Raw genomic sequence first — 18959 nt, 5'->3', positions numbered from 1 at the left:
TTACAAGTTATCTGTTTTATACATATTAGTGTATATATGCCAATCCCAATCTCCCAATTCATCTCACCACCACCTCCACTACCCCCACTGCCCCGCTTTCCCCCCTTGGTGTCCATACGTTTGTTCTCTACGTCTGTGTCTCTATTTCTGCCTTGCAAATCAGTTTTTTTTTTTAACATCTTTACTGGAGTATAATCGCTTTACAAAGGTGTGTTAGTTTCTGCTTTATAACAAAGTGAATCAGCTATACATATACATACATCCCCATATCCCCTCCCTCTTGTGTCTCCCTCCCACCCCCCCATCCCACCCCTCTAGGTGGTCACAAAGCACCAAGCTGATCTCCCTGTGCTGTGCGGCTGCTTCCCACTAGCTATCTATTTTACATTTGGTAGTATATATAAGTCCATGCCACTCTGTCACTTCGTCTCAGCTTTATAATCCTTTGTATATAAATTTTAGGTTGATAGTGTTGTTCAGGTCTCCTATATCCTTACTGGTTTTCAGTCATCTTATGCTATCAATTATTGAGGGGAGCAAGAGGCTCAATGGGAGACCTAGCCAAGATCTAAGGGTAAGGGCAGTTAGATGTGAGACTGTGGACATTTTCAGAATGTTTTAATTCTGGTGGTTGTTGTTTTAAACTGGGAAATACTATATTCACTAAAAGCTGTGAAAAAATATTTTAATGTTTTATAACAAAATACAGTGACTGTCTGAAAAATGAGAGGAAGTGATATTGAAATCTCTAACCATAATTGTAGATTTGTCTACTTTTCCTTTCAGTTCTAGAAATTTTTGCTTCATATATTTTGAAGCTTTGTTATTTGGTCCACAGACATTTAAGATTGTTGCATCCTAATTGATGAATTGACCCCTTAATCATTATGAAATGGTGATCTTTACCCCTCTTTCCTAATAAACAGTATTTTCCTTTATAAGCAACTTATCCTAATGATCTAATCTTCCCATTACCTATCATTGAAACTGGTTCATTCTAAAGAAAGTGCTTTCTAATGGTCAGTTTTCCAAAGATGTAATGGATTGCCTTCACAAGTAACAAAAATTTGAAGCAAAGTTTTTAAAGCATGAATGAACTTGTAGCAGTGTTATGTATAAATTTTAAATATGTTTGATCATTGGATTACGTGCTTTTTGAAGTACTTTCTAAGCCTGACCTTCTATGATTCTAATTAGCTGTATATTATGACAATTTACATCTAATAATTAGATGAATTGCTTCATATATTTTCTATCTCATGGTTCTTTTTGTCTGTATATTGTCTGTTCTTAAAATATCTCTTCTGATATGTACTCTGGTATTTGTACTCTTAGACAAACTTGATAAAGAGTATGGTTATCATTTATTCCTTTTATCAACTATGTACAATATTGTTCTTTCTTTAGGTTTTTTTATGAAATATTTTTAAATGTACATATTCTCTTCTCAATTGGATTATAAGCTTTAACGACAAGGATTGTATATTGTCCTTCCCCTCCCACCTGATCCACTGCCAGAATACCCAAAAAAACCTAACAAAAATACTGAGCAAATAACATGGGTTCAATTAGTATTATACTTATTAAAAGGTGGAATTAGTTTTCTTGCACTAAGTGCCAGAGAAGAGAAAGGCTAGGTTTGGTGTTTTACCATTGAGACAGAAGGTGTTGGAATTTTAAATCAAATTCTAGAGTTGAATCACAAGGAGAGGAGCCTGTCACTTCTTGTACAATGACAAGGTCAGTATATCATTGAACTTCCACTAAATACGTTAAAAGTTTAAAGAAATATTCATTTACCCTTTTTGGAGTTTGTTTTATTTATTTTTTTAATTCCATATATATCATAAAGTTAAATTTTTACTTTTATTTTCTTAAAGCAGTTCTTGGAACACCTCACAGCTTGCCACATCTGATGAATCCATCCATGTCCCCTGCATTTTTACATTTGAATAAAGCACATCAGGTATATAAATAGCATCGAGTACTGAAGCATCAAAAATTTGGAGTGAATATTTTGTTTGTTCTTTACACTTAAAGTTCTCAAGGAGTTAAATGAGTATTTTGTTTTTAAATGAAATTCTTAGTAGTAAGTGTACCTACATAAAAACAGAACTTAATAAGGAAATCAGATCAAATTAAGGTAATCAAAGCATCATAGTTTATATATTTATTGATTCCTATTTGTAGGGCATTAAGAAGGGAAGAGGTATATTTTGTGGTATATTTTTCTAGAAATAACTCAGTAGCTCAAAACAAGTCTTATGTGGTCTTAACTCAAAAAAGTATTTATAGAAAGAAAAATTAATGAACAATAACTCTTAATTCTTAAAATTTAATCAATGTTATAGAAATAATTTATATATTTATGAGAGTAAAAAATTTTTTTCTTACCTTTTTCAGATAAGTATTTTAAACTATGTTTGTGTACATAAATATCCGTAAGATTAGAGATAAATATTACCTACTAATTTCAGGTACTGTTTAAGGCTACATCTATATAGAAGCCTAATTACAAATCAAACCTAACACATAATAAATGGGTTGTTATAGGTTGAATGAATGAATGTCTGTTCCTAAACGCAGCTTTTTAAGGAAAAGGCTTATTGTTTGTTTATTTTTCATTCTTAGAATCTAGCATATGACCTGTACATGGTTCATTCATTTACTCAACATATTTTATTGAAAATCTAACATGTACTAGACACTCTGCTAGTCATTGAGGCTACAGCATTGAACAGAATATTCACAGTCCTTATCCTTATAGAATTTCAACAAATAGAGAAAACAAGCATTAAACAGTTAATTACAATAAGGTTTGAAGTGATATGGGAGGGGAGACCAGAGTATTGACAATATTCCCTTTGCTTTAAAATAAAGACCAACTGCTTAATTTTGCCTTGAGGCCTGTCTAAGCTGGCCTTTCCTGCCTCTCATATGCCTTAGGTATCACTGTCCCAGCTCTGGTGAACTGCTTTTGGTCCTTGAAGGGCTTTCTTCTCTTCTCCCTATGTCTTTGCTCCTGCTGTTCCTTCTGCCTGGAATACTTCCCACCGCAGCACCACCTTGTTCCCCCAGACTTCACCTAGTTATTTCTCCACAGCCTTCAGATCTCTGTGCAAGAGTTAGTTCCTCAGGGAAACCTTCCTTGAATTTACCCATCTAAATCAAGTTCCACCACTGTTTGTTCCCATAGCTCCTTGTATTTTTCCTTCATACACTCATTGCCATTTTTAATTGTATGTTTTTATAATTAATTAATGTCTCCCCTCCTCAGGGGACTATAAGATCCATAAGGGCAGATCATACTGTAGCACAGTACCTGGCACATAGAAGTGCTCAATAAATCTTTGTTGAATGATTAAATGAATAAATAAATGATTGAATGATACTGACATCAAAGCCAGAAAGGGGTGAGGGGAGGGGAGGAAGGATGAAAGAAAAGAAGGAAGGGATATGGAATTAGTTTCATGACTGTATGGTCACATCTTGTGTATTATTGAAAGAATTAATTAGTGTTGCCCGTAATTAGAAAGTAGAATATTAAGAAGCTGTTGCTTTTGCTCAGATCAACTCAGGAATTGAACTTTAAAATGAATTACACAACAAGTAGCTCTTCAAAATTAAGCTTACTTAATGTTTTATCATTTTCACAGAGCTCACTTATGGGTAATACTTCTAATTTATTTCTTCAGAATCTTTCTCATGTACCACTGGCACAGCAACAATTAATGAAGTTTGAGAATATTCATACTAATAATGTAAGTATGGAATTATTTTTTTCATTTGAAAAGAGTTCATTCCTTTTCTATAATCATGCTGTTGGTCAGATTGTTAATGAATTTTCACATGTGTAGCTTTTTTATTAGGTTATGTCTTGCTGCCATGAGCAAAAGTCTTTTCTTCTCTTCTTTTGCAGAAACCAGGCTTACTTGGAGAACCCCCAGCTATGGTACTTCAAGCTGCAGTAGGGATAGGGTCACCGCTTCCATTGAAAACAGAGTTGGGCCATCTTGGAGAAGCACATAAAAGTAAATGATGTGTATTTGCTGAGATGTCAGTAAACAGTCAGATTTGAGATTTAAAGATAGTGTACCTGTATTCTACTTTTATTTACAGGAAGGTCAGATTTGAGTTTTATTCAATCATTTAAAATTTCAAGAGCCCTCTTGGCTTTTCTATTTTTAATATTAGAATACTATTGATAGTTATTTATTGATGGACTTGCTTCTATGCCAAGATAAGACTTTCTCTGTTGGATATGCTTTAATATTTGATGAAGGTTCACAGCAGCATGAGGCAAAGACATAGATCTATTTGAGACTGACATGCTGCCCACTGGGCTGACAGCACATTACATAGGGATCCATTTAACTTTTGCCTGGATAAGAAACCCTTAGCTTTTATTAAGAAATATCTGGTAATTGTAAATTTAAAGTTTGATTGTTTATTTGTATCATTTCTAAAATGTGAGCTCCAAATTAGTAGTAAAAAAAAAAAATGTGTATTATGTGCCTCTAAAATATAACAAATTTAAACAGAACAATTATTTTTCTTTTCAGAATAATAGCATGGTAGTATACCAAGATGTCTTATGTGATTTTGAAAGGCACTTTCAACTTGAAGTTTAATTGAAATTTGTTCGAAGTGAGCTTGCTGAGGGGTGAAAAAAAGAGAAAGTCCACCAGTGATAAAAAAGAAAAAAAACCAAGTCAGTTAAATATGGGTAGCATATTTAGCCTCTTGTACATAAAACCAAATCAAATGGTCAAATAATCAATTCAGACTATTGGAATTGGGCAAAAGTTAAACCAGTACACAGACAGGTACAGACATTTTTAGGGTGTGATGGAGTCTGTCCTAAAAATTAAATATTGTATGCCTGAAAGCTTATACAGATATTTATAATTTGTGTTGGATTAAATAATTAGCCATTTGCTTTAGCACTGCTGCTTTAAGAACGCTGAAAATTCAAAGTGTCCAAATAAATATATTGCTAAAAGATAGAACTGAGAATCTATCTCTAAATAGTACTAAAAATAATTTAAGAAATTTGTTTAGTGAATTTGTAAAATATAACTTTGATTTAATTAAAATAGTTGTCAAAACTAGCTCTTTTCATTTAGTTTTGGCCTATAGAGTTTTAAAAAATGGAATGGTTCAGAATTTTCCTATTAAAATTTTATTTCTTCCAGAATTTCTTGTTATTCCCTGTAAATAACAATGTAAAACTTTAATGTGTTAAACTTTCATTTGGTGCTTAGCTATTCATAAATATTGATGTTTTTTTAAACCAGTGGTGTGCTGGTGTTTAAAAACCAGCTCTCTGGGTTAAAAAAACGTCTTGATTTGTAGCATTTGTGGATTTCTGTGTGTAAACAGTCCAACCATGGCTGATTTCAGGTTACTCATGCAAAGACGTTGAACTCAGGAGCTGGGAAGAGATAGCACAGTTGACTCTTATGAGCTGGTACAAGCCGGCTGACTAAATGTATTGTTGGGTTTAATGTAACTTTATTAATTTTTGAGTGTCAGAGATTTCTTTTAAACTGAAGGCTTAGTTAATTATTCCCTTCAAATATGAAAGCAGGCAAATTACAATGACTGGGCATTAAAAAAAAGGTACTGATATAACTTAAATGCCAAAAAGTATATAAATTTTGCTCTCACCTTCTAAAATGTACAATTAAAACTTGGAACTAAAAAATATAATATCCTTGAGATTATCCTGGAAGTTGTTGAAAATAGGAAAAGCATGATTACTATTAGAGGTTTTTGTTTTTCCATACAGGAGGCTGCTAATTTATAACCTTTAACCTCACCTTTTGTATTTTAACTATTCTCTAATAGGTAAAAAAAATAGGTTTCTGCACATTTTGCCCATAACTTGACAAAATCGAAAGGACTATTGTGAATAAGCCTCATCTAACCAAAACCTTTTTGCATTTGTGGTTCACTACAGCATCTAATTTGATTCCAACTCAAACAACTATAACAGCTGGCATGGGCATGTTACCATTCCTTCCAAGTCAGCACATTGCTGGACAAGCTGGGCCAGGGCATGGGAACACTCAGGAGAAACAGCCAGCCTTGGTGGGGATGGCAGAAGGAAATTTCTCAGGGTCACAGGCTTATCTTCAGAGCTTTCCAAACCTTACTGCTGGAGGCTTGCTCACGGGACATCATAAACAACAACAAAGTCAGCCAAAAGGCCTGGAGATAAGTTCAGGGGTAAGAAAACTCTGTGTGTGTGTGTGTGTGTGTGTGTGTGTGTGTGTGTGTGTGTGTGTGTGTGTGAGAGAGAGAGAGACTGTGCATGCATGCATACACATACATATAAATGCATACATGTATATACATGAAGTATATATGTGTATACTACATGTATGTATATACTACAAAGGAATATATACATATTCCTTTTAAACTATATCTTAAATGAAATTATTCTAATTCGAGAGTAATCTAATTTTTGGTTATTTTACAGGTGGTATAATTTATGAAGTATCAAGCAATCTTAACTATTTTTGAATTTCAAAGGAAGTTGATAATATACTTAAAGTATATAAATATGGATTATAAACTAGATAATTCCTATAATATGTCAATGACATGAAGACTTTTTCATACTGTACATTTACTTCTCAAAAGAGAAGAAAATATTGGACTCTTAAAAAAAAAAACAAAACCTGTCATTATAAACAAACAAAAATCCATCCTTTGATAAGTTATGCTAAATGATGTTTGGGATTCTGCTTAATTACTTGCCAGTTTGTCTGTAAATAAAATAATTTAATTTTTATAAAATTTTTTTAAAATCTGTTATTATGAAATATTTAAATATGAATTCTTTATTCCTATAAACATTTGCTTGTCTAAAAACTTTGAGATATGCATAGTTTTCAAATATAAAGGAATGTAAGTTCAAAATTTTGTAGTTTGGAAAAGTGTAGTAGTACCATTAATACTTATCCAATTATATAATGATATTATTTATAAGGATTTCTTAGTAAATAATAATGCTGTTCTTTAAAATATACTAATTTTTTTCTAAAATGTATATTCTATAGCTAATTAAGTATTATTTTAATATTTAAAGGTAGAATAAATTCTATTTTATCTGAAAAATTTCAAAGCCAGTTATTAATCTCTGGTCTGTTCAAAAGAATCTAATCTTGGTTTTAATTCTGGAGGTTTTTACCCAAAATTTTATTGTTTTATAAACCACTGATATTTGTAAATGTTATAATTGGTAGGTAGAATAAAGTACATTTAAGTTTTTTAACTTGTACCCTAAAATACCCTTTGGATTAGAAGTGGCATGTGAGGAAACAGTTCTTGTAGTTGGCTATATTCAAATGTCAAAATAATAATATTGACTTTGTAAGAGCTTTTGGTGTCACCTAGTCATGGCAGGAGGTATGGATAGACTGCCTATACTTATACATTGAGGAAGCTAAGGTGGTTCTTCATAGAATGAATTTTAAAGATTTATCTGCAGGATTAATTGCTTAAGTTATTGAGGGACGTTAAATAAAACTCATATATCAATAGTCTGTATGTTTTTGCACAGACTTTTTAATTCATTGAAAGCACTAGGGTCTTTAGAAAAACTGGACTTGAGGTGATTCACATAATGGGCAAATGAGAGTGTATCTGGAAGAAGACAGGTGAAGTGGGGCAGGGCCTGGAAAACAAGTCCCGTGAAGAAGAATTGAAGGAAATAGATACATGGAACTTGGCAAGGGTTGACCAGCTGACATTTAATTTGACATTAAAAAAAAAAAATTTACAGACTAGTCTAGTCACATGGTATTTTATGTTTCTCTAGTGGGCAGAATTAGTCCAATAAGTATGACATACAATAAAGCAGATTTAGGCTTAATATAACAAAGAATAGTTGAAGTTTTCAAACAAAGAAAAAGTTTGACACTTTCACAAAGATGTGAATGTCATATCACTGAAAATGATTATGCAGACCCCAGGTGAACATCTGTACAGATTGTTGTAGAAGTGATTCTTCTTTCCTGACAATAGGGGCTTGGACCAGGTAACCTCAAGTATGTTTTCCTAGTATGTAGCAAGATTTTGGACTTTGTTAAACAGTTGGTTAAACTCGGCTGTAGATTTTTAGACCTGCATCTTTAATATTATGTTGACCAGTGATTCTTGATTCTGTCTTTTTTGTCAGAATCACCACTGGAGTTTAAAAAAAAAAAAAGATGGAGAGGGTTGGACTCTAACTTCCTCAGTCCTGAGAATCTGATTCAGAGAGATAGGGGTGAGATCTGAATTTTAAGTGTACAACTCAGTGGCATTAAGTACATTCACATTGTTTTGCAATTATCACTACTATCCATCTCCAGAACTTTTTCATCATCCCATATTGCAGCTCTGTACCCATTCAACAACTCTCCATTTTCCCTTCTCCCCAGCCTCCAGTAAACACTGTTTACTTTCTGTCTTAGAATTTGACTATTCTAGGTACCCAAAGTAAGTGGAATGATACAGTTTTTGTCCTTTGTGTCTGACTTATTTCCATCACAATAGTGTCTTCAAGGGTCATCCATGTTATAGCATGTATTGGAATTTCCTTTTTTTAAAGGCTGAATAATATTCTATTGTATTTATAGACTACATTTTTAAAAATTATTTATTTATTTATTTTTGGCTGTGTTGGGTCTTCGTTGCTGCCCACAGGCTTTCTCTAGTTGCGGCAAGTGGTGGCTACTCTTCGTTGCGGTGTGCGGGCTTCTCATTGCAGTGGCTTCTCTTGTTGAGGAGCATGGGCTCTAGATGCACGGGCTTCAGTAGTTGTGGCACACGGGCTCAGTAGTTGTGGCTCACTGGCTTAGTTGCTCTGTGGCATGTGGGATCTTCCCGGACCAGGGCTCAAACCTGTGTCCCCTGCATTGGCAGGTGGATTCTTAACCACTGCGCCACCAGGGAAGTCCCTAGACTACATTTTCTTTATCCATTCATCCATTGATGGACATTTGGGTTGTTTCCATCTTTGGGCTCTTGTGAAAAATGCTGCTATGTACAAATATCTGTTTGAGTCCCTGTTTTCAATTCTTTGGGGTATTTACCCAGAAGTGGAATAGCTGAATCATATGGTACATCTATATCTTATTTTTTGAGGAACTGCCGTTCTATTTTCCACAGCAGCTGTACCATTTTTCATTTCCACCAGCAAAGCACGAGGGTTCCAATTTCTCCACATCCTCACCAACATCGTGTCTCATTGTGGTTTTGGATTTGCATTTCCCCAATGATTAGTGATGTTAAACACCTCTTCATATGTCTATTGGTCACCTGTATATCTTCTTTGCAAAAATGTCTATTCAGGTTCTTTGCTATTTTTTAATTGGGTTATTTGTTTTCTTTGCTATTGAGTCATATGAGTTCCTAAATATATTTTGGATATTAACCCCTTCTCAGATATATGGTTTGCAAATATGTTCTCCCATTCCATAAGTTGCCTTTTAATTTTGTTGATTGTTTCCTTTGCTGTAGAGAAGCTCTTTAGTTTAGTTTAGCTTTTTAGCACTTGCTTATTTTTGCTTTTGTTGTCTATGCTTTTGGTGTCATATCCAAAAAATGATTGCTAAGACCAATGTCAAGTAGCTTTTCCCCTATATTTTCTTCTAGTTTTATGGTTTCGGGTCTTATATTTAAGTCTTTAATCCAGTTTGAGTAAATATTTGTGTGTGATGTAAGATCAGGATCCAGTCTCATTTTTTTCCATATGGACATACAGTTTTCCCAACACCCGTTTATTAAAGAGAGTGTCCTTTACCCATTGTGTATTCTTGGCACCCTTTTCAAATATTAGTTGACCACATATTTATGGCTGTATTTCGGGGCTCTATTCTTTTCATAGCTCAGTGTGTCTGTTTTTATGCAAGTACCATACTGTTTTGATGACTGTGGCTTTGTAATATAATTTGGAACCAGGAAGTGTGATGCCTCCGCTTTGAACTTTTTCTCAAGATTGCTTTAGCTATTCAGGATCTTTTGTGGTTCCACATAAATTTTAGGATTGTTCGTTCTATTTCTGTGAAAAGTGCCATTGAAATCTTGATAGGGATTACATTGAATCTGTAGATCGCTTTGGGCAGTGTGGACATTTTAACAATATTAGTTCTTCTAATCCATGAACCCAGGATATCTTTCCAGTTATTTGTGTAATTTTCGATTTCTTTTATCAATGTCATATAGTTTTCAGTATACAGATCTGTCACCTCCTTGGCTAAATTTATTCCTAAGTATTTTACTCTTTTTGATGGTATTATAACTGGGATTGTTTTCTTAATTTCTTTTTGAATAGTTCATTGTTAGTATATAGAAATGCAACAGATGCAAACAGAGATGGTTCAATTTCTTCCTTTTTGATTTAGATGCCTTTTATTTCTTTTTTCTTGCCAAATTGCTCTGGCTAGGACTTCCAATACTATGTTGAATAAAAGCGGTGAGAGTGGGCATCCTTGTCCTTTTCCTGATCTTAGAGGAAAAGCTATGGGTATGTCCTTTATATATGGCTTTTATTATGTTGAGGTATATAGATTTCCTCTATGCCCAATTTGTTGAGAGTTTTGATCATGAAATGATGTTGAATTTTGTCCAAGGTGTTTTTTGCATCTATTGAGACAGTCATATGGTTTTTATCCTTTATTCTGTTAATGTGGTGTATCACATTTATTGATTTGCCTGTGTTGAACCATCCTTGCATCCCAGGGATAAATCCCACTTGATCACAGAGTACAATCCTTTTCATGTGTTGTCAAATTCAGGTTGCTAGTATTTCATTTAGGGTTGCTAGTATTGTGTTAAGGATTTTTGAATCTGTGTTCATCAGGGATATTGGCCTGTAGTTTTCTTTTCTTGTAATGTTTTTGTCTGGCTTTGGTATGAGGGCAATGCTGGCCTCGTAAAACAGGTTAGGAGGTATTCCTTCTTCAATTTTTGGGAAGAGTTTCAGAAGGATTAGTGTTAATTCTTCTTTAAATGTTTGGGAGAATTCAGCAGTGAAACCACCTGGTCCTGGGCTTTTCATTGTTGTCAGGTATTTGATTACTCCTTACTCATTATTGGTCCATTCATATTTTCTATTTCTTCTTGATTCAGTCTTGGTAGTTTGTACGTTTCTAGCAATTTATCCATTTTTTCATAGGTTACCCAATTTGTTGGCATATATTTGTTGATAATAATCACTTATGATTCTTTGTATTCCTATGGTATCTGTAGTTGTAATGTCTCCTCTTCCATTTATAACTGCAGTTGACCCTTAAACAACAAAGGGGTTAGGGGCACTGACCTGCCGAGCAGTCAAAAATCCGTGTACTGATATCTCTGCCTCAAAAACAAAGGCATTGATAAATGACTCACTCAAGGACAGGAAGCTGAAACAGTTTGGATAGAATCAGTACCCTTTTTGATTACACATATTGTGATCACTAATTGAACACAAACTTTTCCCCACACTTAGTTAATTCAAAGATATGTAAAAAGAAAATACACATGCTATGTTTATTTTTAAAAATCCACATATAAGTGAACCTGCACAGTTCAAACTCTTGTTGTTCAGGGGTCAATTGTATTTACTTGAGTCTTCTCTTTTTCTCTTGGTTATTGTAGCTAAATTTGTCTATTTTGTTTATCTTTTCAAAACACCTAACACTTAATTTCACTGATCTGTGTTTTTAGTGCTATTTCGTTTATTTCTGCTCTAATCTTTATTATTTCCTTTCTTCTGCTAATTTTGGGCTTGGTTTGTCCTTCTTTTGCTAGTAACTTGAGGTGTAAAGTCAGATTGTTTCTTTGAGATCTTTCTTTTTTCTTCATGTAGACATTTATTGCTATAAACTTCCCTTTTAAGCTGCTTTTTCTGCAGCCCATAAGTTTTGGTATGTTGTGTTTCCATTTTCATTCGTCTCAAGATACTTTCTGATGTCTCTTTTGATTTCTTCTTTGACTTCTTTGTTGTTCAAGAGTGTGTTATTTAATTTCTACATATCTGTGAATTTTCCAATATTCCTTGTAGTATTGATTCCTGGTTTCATACCATTATAGTCAGAACAATCCTTGATATGATTTCAGTACTCTTAAATTTGTTAAGACTTGTTTTGTGGCCCTACATATGATCTTTTTTTTTTTTTTTTGCTTCTGTTTTTGATGTCATCTCTAAGAAATGATTGCCAAATCCAATGTTATGAAGCTTTTCACCTGAGCTTTTCTTTTAAGACTTTTATAGTTTTAGCTCTTACAATTAAGACTTTGATCCATTTTGAGTTCATTTTTATATATGGTGTTAGGTAAGGATCCACTTCATTCTTTTACGTGGATGTCCAGAATTACAAACATTTTTGTTGAAAAGACTGCCTATCCCCATTGTACAGTTTTGACACTTACTGAAAATCATTTAACTATATATGCAATAATTTGTTTCTGGGCTCTCTATCCTATTCTGTTGGTCTTTATGTTTGTCTTTATGCTAGTACCATACTGTTGAGACTACTGTAGCTGTGTAGTAAGCTTGAAAATTAGAAAGTATGAGCCTTCCATTATTGTTCATCTTTTTCAATATTGTTTTGACTGTTTGGGGTTCCTTGATGTGTCATATCTATTTTAGGATGGAGTTTTCTATTTCTGCCCAAAAAAGTTAGAATTTTGATAGGGATTATATTGAATTTGTAGATCACTTTGGTTAGTATTGACATTTTAACAATATTAAATCTTCCAATACATGAACATGGAATGTCTTTTCATTTATTTATGTCTTTACTTTCTTTCAGCAATGTTTTGTAGGTTTAAGTGTACAAGTATTTCTCCTCCTTGGTTCAGTTAATTCCTAATTACTTTATTCTTTTTGATGCTATTGTAAGTGGAAATTTAAAAAAATTTTCCTTTTGGATTGTTCATTATTAGTGTATAGAAACACAACTGATTTTTGCATGTTGATTTTATGTCCTGTGACGTTGCTAAATTCTTTTATTAGTTCTAACATTTTGTGCGTGTGTGTGTATGTAATCTTTAGGATTTTCATGTCACCTGCAAAGAGAACTAATTTTACTTCCTCCTTTTCAGTTTGAAAGCTTTTTATTTTTCTTTTTCCTGCCTAATTGCTCTGGCTAGAACTTCCAATACTATATTGAACAGATGTTGTGAAAGCAGGTATATTTGTCTTTTTCTTGATCTTAGAAGAAGATCACCATTGAGTATAATGTTGGCTTTTTGTTATGTTAGGGTAGTTTCCTTCTATTAATTGTTTGTTGAAAGTGTTTAATTTTAATCATGAAAGTGTGTTGAATTTTGTCAAATGCTTTTTTTGCATTAATTGAGATGATCATGCATTTCTTCCTTCAATCTGTTAGTGGGGTATATTACATTGAATGATTTTTGTATGTTGAGTCATTCTTGCATTCTAGGAAGAAATACCACTTGGTTATGGTGTATAATCCTTTTAATAATGTGCCAAATTTGGTTTGCTAGTATTTTTTTGATGATTTTTGCATCAATATTCATAAGGGATATTGTTTTGTAGTTTTCTTATAGTGTCTTTCTGGCTTTGGTGCCAGTGTAATACTGGTCTCATAGAATGAGTTAGGAGGCGTTCTCTCTTCTTTAATTTTGTGGAAGAGTTTGAGAAGGGTTGATGTTAATTCCTTGTAGAACTTGGTAGAATTCTCCAGTGAAGCCATTTGGTCCATGGCTTTTCTTTGTTGAGAGACTCTGTATTTATTTATTTATTTAATTTTTGAGTTTTTAAAGTGATTCTCATGCATAGCTAGAGCTGAGAATCCCTGCTATGGATATAATCTGATTACTTTAGCAATTTGAGTACTTTAGAAACAAAATCAGAAACTTCTTTGCTGGCTACCTCTCCTTTACTCAATCATGGGATTTTCTCTAGGGTTCTGTCCCTTCTCATGCTATATGCTTTCCTTTGGCATATATCTAATGGTTTTAGCTCCCATTTGTAACCTTATGGTTCCATCTTAGACTTCTCTTGAACTATCTTATCTACTAGACTGAATTTCTTAAGGATAGTACTCCTGTCTTACTCATTTTAGTATTACCAATGCTTACCACAGTGCCTAGAGCATAGTAAGTATTCAGTATACACATATGAATGAATGAATACATCTTCATCTGTGATTTACATATCACAAGCAAATGTGGACTTTTGGGGGGCTTATGAAGATGTACAAGACAGCTTCCTCTGTCTAAATACAATAATATTGGCCAGATAAGGAACAAATGTAAGGAGCTTTGGCTCTCAAATATAGAAAGAAGCTCTTGAGATTATGCTTTCTTCATTCTGTTCAGGGAACAAAATAAAAGTTAATTTAAAAGAAAACATAGCTGCTAGCATTAACCAACCTGAATTGTGTCTTATTTTAAAATCTTTACCATCCTAGAAAAGTAAAAATTCTGGCAGAATAATATGAAATATACTGAGGAATCAGCCCATGATTTTGTCTCCTTATTTTTCTGTTAAAGAAATACTAGAACCCTTACACCTAGTTATATAAAAATATACTGATATCGGGACTTCCCTGGTGGTGCAGTGGTTAAGAATCTGCCTGCCAGTGCAGGAGACATGGGTTCGAGCCCTGGTCCGGGGAGATCCCACATGCCATGGAGCAACTAAGCCAGTGTGCCACAACTACTGAGCCTGCGAGCCACAACTACTGAAGCCTGTGTGCCGTAGAGCCCGTGCTCCGCAACTAGAGCAGCCACTGCAATGAGAAGCCCGTGCACCACAACTAAGAGTAGCCCCAGCTCACCACAACTAGAGAAAGCCTGCACGCAGCAACGAAGACCGAATGCAGCCAAAAATAAATAAATAAATAAGTTTATTTTAAATATATATATACTGATATCATATATTTTCAATAAATATGAATTTCTAGGGTTATTATCTAAATGTTGAATAGGATTTTATTAAATCCATTCGTTTTATTTGGTATTATTTTTAATACCAGAGATAAATAAGCTTTGCCTTTGTCATGTGGCTGTGGCCAAATATTAAGTAAATATCTTAATAAGTAAATGTTGATGATAGTATTTCTGAAAATAAGGTTTGGGATTTGTTTCTTCTCGTGAACATGAATTCTCTCCTGGTTCAAATGAGAAGGTTGTACAAGACGGCCTTTAGTTCTCTTTCAGTTCTAAAGTTCTGTGGTTCTAGAATAGCTTTTTAAAACTAATTGGAAAAATAGTAGCAGGTGAAATGTGATCATTTTAATCAGTATCCAGAAATATTTCACAAATTTATAGCTTCAAACATTAGGTTTCACAAATTTTTATCATACTAGACCAGATTTATTGAAGAAAAAGTATTTCTCTACTCTTCCTGCATTTTTATTTTCTTGTACCTCTTATTAAGCACCCACTCTCTTGTTTTTGATAAATAGGCTGCCTCTAAGAATCAGACTTCACTCTTGGGAGAACCACCGAAAGAAATTCGGCTCAGTAAAAATCCATACTTGAACTTAGCGAGTGTGTTGCCCAGTGTGTGCTTATCATGTAAGTAAGAGCTCAGTATTAGTATTTTGGAGTTTTATTGAATAATTTTCGTAATGAGTTTTACTTTAATTTTTAACTTAATGGAAGCAAATAATGCCTATTAACCAATTAAAGCCCAAGTTATGACCCTAGTCCATAAATTGAAAGAATAACTAAATTAAAGCTTTTAAAATACATTCTATTTTATTTAAGGAAAACATCTTTTATAATATGTTATTAAGCATATAATCAATTTATTGAATTATTATGGAATCATGATTGAAAATAATTGGATTAAGGAATTATTTGGCAATACTATAATTCTTTACAATATATATAGAATCATATTTCTAAAATATGAAGTTTAAACCTCTGTGTAATCTAATATAGCCAGAGTATTTGCCAAATACCCCCCAATATGTTAGTTACTAATAATCGGCAGAAGTGGAATTCTCATTTACTCTTTTAGAGGGCCTCCTCAGGCCTTCAATTAGTAAATTAAAACTATTAATTCAAATATAGTTTTAAGAGAAAATCACAAGTGTGGTGTGCTCTAGGCACTAAGATATTCACTACAACATTGGTTTTCAATAGTGAAACATTGGAAAGTGCCTTAATGGTCATCAATAGGGGAATGGTTAAATAGTTTGTCATAAAATGGAATATATAATTGAGGGAGTGCTACATGTACTAATATGAAATGATCTCTAAAGCAAATAGTTAAGTGGAAGGAGCAAATGTGTGCATAGAATGATTCCATTTATGTTTAGTTAAAGCTATGTATTCTTATATGCATGTATTTGAATGTGTAAATGCATAAAGTAAATCTGAGAAAATTAGTTCTAAACTGTTGCCTCTGGGGAAAAAAATAGAATTGAATGAAAAGAGGTGAAAGATAAATTTTGTTTTTGATATACATTCTTTGTATTTTATGAAGTATCCTCTTGAACCAAAACATTAATTTGTAATTAATTAATTAATTTGTAATTAAAAATTAAAAAATTTTTTAAAGCCAGAAAAAAATTTAATGTGCTTCTGGTATGCCTACTGTATTTTTATCTGATCTAAAAATTGATGGTTACAACTATTGCATTAATAAGAATGGTTAATTTACATTTCATATGCCTTATTTCAGAGATTAGACATATACCTTTTAAATGTTTCCATCAAGATCATTTACCCATAGGGCAGGCTTCCATTTTCGTTGTTTTAAACAAACGAGACAATATCACATACTATATATTTTTCCCTCAGGAGTAATAAATGTAGATATTTACTGGCAAACTAAAATTTGTGTTCTATTCGAGAATATGCTGAATTAACGGGTTTTGTACTCTGTAATTTATAATAAAACAACCTAACTGAAATATATGTATTGATTTTGCCTTAAGCCCCTGCAAGTAAAATCACTCTACAGAAGACTGGAATTGCAAGCAACATTCTGGATGCAATCTCTCAGGGAAATGAATCGCAACACACATTGGAGAAGTGCATTGCTTACTCTCAACCTTTTGGTGATTATGCACAGGTACATGATTCTCAGGTTTTGATGATATATAGAAAAATTGCTTCAACTATATACTGAATTCACTGGATATGAAAATGTGATTCTTGTAATATCATAAGGAATTAAAATTGCACTGATCTATACAATATTTCTTGCTTGCCATTTGGAATTTTAGGACATGTTCAGAAGATTGCTAAGTATGATTTTGCCTAGATATTTACATTGCATTGTTTACACCAGTGGTGAGCAAATGACAGACCAAATCCAGCCCACAACGTGTTTTGTAAATAAAGTGTTCCTGGGATACGGCCACATCCATTTATTTGCATGTTGTCTATGGTGCGTTGTGCTACAACAGCAGAGTTGAGTAGTTACAACAGGTACTGTGTGGCCCACAGGATCAGATATTTACTCTTTGGCTCTTTACAGAAAAACTCTGCTGACCTCTGGTTTACACCAGTGTAGACCTGACTAAGAAACCCAAGGAAATGCCTCTGTTCTTCCCCACCGCTTGTGTATGTAGAGACATGATCATAACTAGCACTATTATGCTAACTCTTAAAACAATCAGTCAATCAATAACATTAAAAGTATTACATTCAAAGGACACACTTTGTCATTACTTAAATATGTCCATTTCGCTTTGGCCTTTTCTTCTTCAGCTTATTCTTGGTGGCTTAAGCTAAGAGTGTATATCATGTTAGTAGTGTATGATTATGTAATCATGAGAGTCTTATAATTAACAATTCTGATTCTTTCTTATTTCTCAGAGCAGTCACCTTCTCAGCTCTTTCCTGTCTGGGGGAGCAATACCTCCACTTTGCTTTTCTTAGAGCAGCTGTGTTGGCTTCACCTGTCTCTAATAAACTTAGAAAAGAAAACCTATGCAAATTCACTTAGAACAGTTGATGCCTGATTATGCTTTTATGATAGGATACTAGAAACACAGGTCAAATGGATTCTGTAGAAATGGTAAAGCTGGATATAATGAGGTCTCTTATATACCTGTGGAAAAGATGGAGAAATATAAATTGGAAGATGATGTAATTAGATAGTAACATACCTATATTTAAGGAACAGTAATCATGAATTGATGCAATTTGGAAGGCATTTTCTTCTCTGTTTCATAAAACTCCATCTTTGTTCCCTTATTTGTTAACATTTTAAGTAATGACTTAGATGAGAACATTAGTTATATGCTGATTATATTTACAAGTGACAAAAGGCAAAGAAATTATCAGAGATGTGTAAAATCATTTATAAATAATTTATAGTTGTGAAAATTAGAAACAACCTAAATTTCCAACAATCTATAAGACTGAATAAACAAATTATGTCATATTTATATCAGGAAATATAATGCAGATATTAAAAATCATGTAAAACAATGTGTAAACACATGGTAAATTTTCATAATCTATTGTTAATCTTAAAAATTTATAAAATATAGTCCTGTGCAATTCTAATTTTTTGGTTTTTTTTTTACAAGGAACAAAATTTACTTTCATAAACAAGAGGAAGCACAATAAATTTTTAAAAACAGTTAAATGTGTGATTTAAGCTTTAAAAGTTATTTTTATACTTTTTCATTTTTGAAATTTGTGTTGCTTTTCTCACTAGCAGTTTTGCTTGTTAGATTACTGTGTTTTATTATATACTTATATCCATAGAAAGACCTTTCCCATTTACTCATGGAGAAATTCTGTGATAAAGATGCCTTTGCATTGCCAGCCTTCCTCCTGCCTCTGCACTTGCTTAACCAGAGAAATTGTGGAGGTGTGCATCCTCTCTTGATTCAGTGTCTCCTTGGACGTTCCCTGCTGTTTCCTCATGCTTGTTCATAAAGTGAGATTTGTTTTCTTTCCTTGTGTTCTTTCCTTATAACCTAAACTTAGTTAAATGTTACTAATTGAATAACTAGTAAAAGTTGGTCATGCTTTAG

General features: G+C 33.2%; 1 protein-coding gene across 6 annotated transcripts in view; it reads left to right on the top strand.

Annotated features, from left to right (window-relative positions):
• RAVER2 (ribonucleoprotein, PTB binding 2) overlaps positions 1 to 18959 on the top strand; it is a 144593-nt gene that overhangs the window by 89340 nt on the left and 36294 nt on the right. For 3 of the 6 annotated variants that reach the window (XM_082357260.1, XM_082357255.1, XM_082357259.1), the window contains 6 exons: positions 1881 to 1966; positions 3657 to 3761; positions 3920 to 4031; positions 5963 to 6231; positions 15420 to 15531; positions 16902 to 17038. In XM_082357260.1, coding sequence (XP_082213386.1) covers positions 1881 to 1966; positions 3657 to 3761; positions 3920 to 4031; positions 5963 to 6231; positions 15420 to 15531; positions 16902 to 17038 — 821 coding nt within the window. The remainder of the gene's footprint in view (positions 1 to 1880; positions 1967 to 3656; positions 3762 to 3919; positions 4032 to 5962; positions 6232 to 15419; positions 15532 to 16901; positions 17039 to 18959) is intronic. The other 3 variants (XM_082357256.1, XM_082357258.1, XM_082357257.1) reach the window with 3 other exon arrangements.

This window comes from Balaenoptera borealis (assembly GCF_965194805.1).
Source record: "Balaenoptera borealis genome assembly, chromosome: 1".
In the NCBI taxonomy this organism is placed as follows: Eukaryota; Metazoa; Chordata; class Mammalia; order Artiodactyla; family Balaenopteridae; genus Balaenoptera; species Balaenoptera borealis.
Note: the sequence above shows the minus strand (reverse complement) of the source record. Positions and strands in the feature narration are given on the sequence as shown.